The sequence below is a fragment of the Nicotiana tomentosiformis genome, chromosome 6 (genome assembly GCF_000390325.3).
Source record: "Nicotiana tomentosiformis chromosome 6, ASM39032v3, whole genome shotgun sequence".
Classification (NCBI taxonomy): Eukaryota; Viridiplantae; Streptophyta; class Magnoliopsida; order Solanales; family Solanaceae; genus Nicotiana; species Nicotiana tomentosiformis.
In genome coordinates, this window is record NC_090817.1 from 79418723 (window position 1) to 79423812 (window position 5090).

At 38.8% G+C, this 5090-nt stretch overlaps 1 protein-coding gene across 1 annotated transcript; it reads left to right on the forward strand.

Moving 5' to 3' along the window:
• Positions 1–1765: 1765 nt before the first annotated feature.
• Positions 1766–2619, forward strand: LOC104112367 (uncharacterized). Its single transcript, XM_009622256.1, has 2 exons — positions 1766–2240; positions 2357–2619. The coding sequence occupies exons 1-2, from the start codon at positions 1766–1768 to the stop codon at positions 2617–2619; spliced, it is 738 nt and encodes a 245-aa protein (XP_009620551.1).
• Positions 2620–5090: the final 2471 nt, after the last annotated feature.

Sequence of the window (5090 nt, forward strand, 5' to 3'; positions counted from 1 at the left end):
GAATCTTTAGTCATAAATGTTTCTGTTACGTTTGAACATGGTAACGGTCAATCAATGCGATTAATACCATTAGTGAGCCCAAATTAAGTGAGGGAACCGTTATAATTGTATACTCCTATATAAGGACTGAAATCTCATTTATAATAAAAAGTAACGATTATTATTGAAATTCATAAAGTTATTCTTTACTCTCAAAGCTCTAAGCCGTAATTTTAGGAGTGATTATTAGTTCATTTCTTATATTTTTTGTCAATTATTTTCATTCCTTGATCTATTCTTCTAAAGTGTTGTGAAAGTGAAGTAAACTTGGTTTTTATTATCCCTATTTCTTCTAAATATTGATTTTGACTGAGAAATCTATTTTTAGGTTAAACAAATTGGTTCTGTTACCGGAAATCTGATAGTCTGTTCACTTTCCAATCTTTAACAATCAAATATGTCAATTGTCAATAACAATAAGCAGTTGAACCAACAAGGTGCAACTCCGCCACACCACACACCTACGAGATCCCCTCAACAGTCCCGTGGAAGTTTGCCTGAAAGGTCCACTTCACGCGCTGATGATCAGTAGGGAAACGACCAAACCGTGGAGAAAGACGCTCTAAAGCAATTAATTGCAGAACACGTGAACAGTGCGCTACAAGCTTTTGTCAGAGGATTACCCAATGCGGCGCAAACTCCTCCACCAGTTAATACAGCGACTTTGGAGAACCCGCGTTCAGGGCTTGATAATTCTGGAAGTGGAGAAAATCCTAATGAATATCGTGATGTAGGGTTAGGTACTCCAAATAATTCTAATTTATAAAGTTTAGTGCTAACTTTGTAGAAATAGTTGATGGAACAGAACGATCGTATAGAGCAGATACCAGGTGTACCACCCGTAAACAAAAGGGTGGATATTGACAAGTATTCGCAACAACCCTAGAAGCCAAGTACAGCACCTTTACTAATTCCCAAAAAGTTTAAAATGCCTGATATTCCCAAATATGATGGAACAACTGACCCCCCGAGATCACGTAACTGCGTTCACTACTGGCGTAAAAGGCAATGACTTGACCAAAAAGGAAATCGAATCATTTTTGGTTAAAACATTTGATGAAACACTCACAAAGAGAGCGTTAACGTGGTATTCTTTTTTACCCGAAAATTTTATTGATTCTTTTGCTGAGCTTGCAGATTCATTTATAAAAGCACATTCGGGAGCTCAAAAAGTTGGAAAAAGGATGGAAGACATTTTTAAGGTTAAACAAGGGAGTACAGAACTGTTCAGGGAATTCGTAGATAGATTCCAGCGGGAGAGGATGATGTTACCTCGAGTACCTAATAACTGGGCGGCTATGGCATTCACGAGCAACCTGAACGAGAAAAGTTCAGAAGCCACGAGGAGGCTGAAAGAAAGTTTACGAGAATTTCCAGCAACAACTTGGAACGATGTGTGCAACAGGTACATTACGAAGTTACGGATAGAAGAAGATACGGTTGCACAGCCAAAGGCCGATCAGAGGCCAGGATCGATACGTTCAGAATCAGAAAAAGGTCCGGTAAAAGCAGGTACGAGCCGTACATGGGACCTGCAGGGTGAGACTTTTGATCTAAATAGGAAAGTGCACGATTCGATTCAAGACCAAGGCAAAAAGATACGAGCTCTTCATCCAGGTTAAAAAAGGAACGAGATGCCCGAAGCAATGATTCCAATACGCAAGCAAGGATAGGAGATTACAGCTTTAACATCAGCACCTCCGAGTTAGTGGTTGTTTTAAGAGGAATGGGGCATAAGGTGTGGTGGCCTAAAGAAATGAGATCATATCCAAGCAAACGAAATCCAGATTTATGGTGCGAATTTCATAACGATCATGGCCATAGAACAACAGATTGTAGGCTTCTACAAGGAGAGGTCGAGCATTTATTGAAGCAAGGATATCTTACTGATATGTTTAGTGAGAAAGGAAGACAATCATATATGAAGAATAGACAAGAGCCCCCAAAACCTCCATCACCAAAAAGAACAGTCAACGTAATAACTAGGGGAGATGAGGTCAATGGAGTAACATACAGAGCCGAAAAAAAGACATCAAAAGTCACAGTCACTCATGGAAAGCGAGTTCGCCAAGTCTTGGATGGCGACAGTATAACATTTGATAATGAGGATGCATACGGCTTGATGATTCCTCATAACGATGCACTAGTAATATCTTTACTTGTACATGATACTAACGTAAAGCGAGTTTTGATTGATCCAGGTAGCTCAGTGAACATCATTTTACTGAGGGTGGTAAATGAAATTCAAGCTAATGATAAGGTCATGCCAAAGCGCGGTCTTTGTCCGGGTTTGATAATTCAAGCGTTATTACAAAAGGGGAAGTTGTACTTACCACATTTGTAGAAGGGATTGTCAAGAATACAAAGTTCCAGGTGATTGATGCAGACATGGCCTATAATATAATTCTGGGAAGACCGTGGATTCATGATATGAACGTTGTTCCTTCCACATTGCATCAAGTTATCAAATTTCCTTCACAGTGGGGAATCTGCCTAATCCATGGAGATCAGCAAGCTTCAAGAAGTATCAACTCAGTGGTGATCGCAAGCACGGTGGCCAATGATGCAGATGCGAAATAGAAATTACAGAATTCGGTTGAGGACACTGTTACGAAAACCTCAACTGAAGACACGCAAGGACAGACTGATGTTGATTCGAGACCCCATGTTATTCAAGAGCCAGAAGAAAATGAAAATATTAAAACAACTACCGAGGAGCTCGAAGTTGTAATATTATTTGTCCACTGGTCAGACAAAAAAGTTTACATCGGAGCAAATTTAAGCCCAGAAATGAAAGGTAAGTTAATTGAATTTTTACGAGCTAACGCATATTGCTTTGTTTGGTCGCACTAAGATATGACAGGTATACCACCGGAGGTGATGACTCATAAGCTGAATGAAGACCCTTCACACCCACCTGTTAAGCAGAAGAAAAGGAAGCAGGAGTCCTTCAAAAATCAAGTGATCCAGGATAAGGTACAAAAGCTTTTAAAAATTGGTTCAATACGAGCGGTAAAGTACCCGCACTAGTTAGCTAATACCGTTGTGGTTCCAAAAAAGAATGGAAAATGGCGAGTTTGCGTAGAGTATACTGATTTAAATAAGGCTTGTCCTAAAGATTCATTTCCTTTATCATATATAGATCAATTAATTGATTCTACGGCAGGTCATGAACTGTTAAGCGTTTTAGAATATTTAGGTTATAACCAAATAAAAATGGACCTTCTAGATGAAGAAAAAACTTTGTTTATCACAGATAGAGGGACTTATTGTTACAAAGTCATGCCATTTCATTTGAAAAATGTTAGAGCTATATATCAAAGGTTGGTAACTAAAATGTTTCAAGAACAACTAGGAAAAACTATGGAAGTCTACATAAACGACATGTTGGTCAAATCAACACAAGCAGGTGATCATTTTCAACACTTGTGTCTACCTTTGAGATTCTCCGCAAGTACAACATGAAGTTAAAGTGTTCTTTTGGCGCAGCTTCAGGTAAGTTTTTAGGTTTTCTTGTTTCTAATATAGGTATTGAAGTGAATCCCACACAGATCAAAGCTATTGAAGAGATGCCAGATATACTCACGAGCAAGAAAGAAGTGTAGAGAATAACAGGCAGGATAGCAGCTCTGGGGAGATTTATATCAAAGTCATCAGAAAAAAGTTTTAAATTCTTTTCAGTGCTGAAAAAGCAAAATTAGTTTGAATAGACCGACGAGTGCCAGCAAGCTCTCAAGGACCTGAAGTCGTATCTATCAAACCCGCCTTTATTGGCCAAAGCAAAAGAAGGTGAAAGATTGCTCATTTACCTTATTGTGTCAGAAGTAGCGGTAAGTGCGGTGTTAATACGAGAAGATAAAGGTAAATAATTCCCAATTTATTATATTAGTAAGTCTTTACTAGATGCTGAGACACGATATCCACACCTAGAAAAGCTCGCGTTAGCGTTAGTTATGGCATCTAGGAAGTTACGACCTTACTTTCAATGCCATCCTATCTCTGTTATAACTACTTTCCCCTTAAGAAACATACTGCATAAACAAGAATTATCAAGTAGACTAGCTAAATGGGCAATAGAATTCAGTGAGTATGATATCATATATCAGCCTAGAACTGCAATAAAATTGCTGGTGTTAGTAGATTTTGTAGCGTATTTTAGCACGAATTTAGTTCTTGGACTATTTACTGACGGTTCCTCGAATGTTAAAGGAGTAGTTTTAGGAATTGTTCTAATTCCACCTTCACGCGAAGTCATAAGACAACCAATAAAATGTTATCCAATCACTAACAATGAGGCATAGTACGAAGCTATTATTGCAGGCTTGGAATTGGAACGAGAACTTGGTATCGAACAAATAGTGATCAAAAGTGACTCACTGCTGGTGGTTAACCAAATGCAGGGGACTTACGTTGCAAGAGAGAAGCGAATGCAGCAATACTTAGAAAAGGTATGAGAATTGATTAGACAATTCCAGACATGGAAAGTCGTGTAAATACCCAAGGAAGAACATGCAGAAGCAGACGCGTTGGCAAATCTCGCGTCTGCCGCGGATGTAACAAGTGCAGAAAATGCTATTGTGATACATTTGTTTCATTCGGAACTCGATCAAGCCAAGAGTGAGGTAAATTTTAATAATTTAACTTGGGATTGGAGAAACGAATTTGTGAACTTTTTGTAGTATAGTATCTTGCCTAAAGATAAGAAGAAATCATAATTACTACGGCAGAAAGCTGCTTGGTACTGCTTAATTCGTGGAAATTTATATCGTAAGATGTTTGGTGGACCTTTAGCACGGTGTCTCGGTCCATCACGAACGGAGTATGTAATGAGAGAAGTACATGAGCGGCATTGGGGTAATCACATCAGGGGAAGATCATTGGTGAAAAAATTAATAAGAGCAGGATATTATTGGCCAAAAATGGAAGAAGAAGTAGAAAACGTTGTAGCTAGGTGCGATAAAGGTCAACAATATGCCAATAACATGCACTGACCGGCAGTGCTGTTGCATTCAGTTATTTCACCATGGCCCTTCATGAAATGGGGCATGGAT

Bases quoted from the DNA above. Each gene is read 5' to 3' on its own strand.
- LOC104112367 (XM_009622256.1), top strand. From the start codon at position 1,766: ATGGGGCATAAGGTGTGGTGGCCTAAAGAAATGAGATCATATCCAAGC. The intron at 2,241-2,356 runs GTAGCTCAGTGA...TTATTACAAAAG, and splicing joins GCGAGTTTTGATTGATCCAG to GGGAAGTTGTACTTACCACA.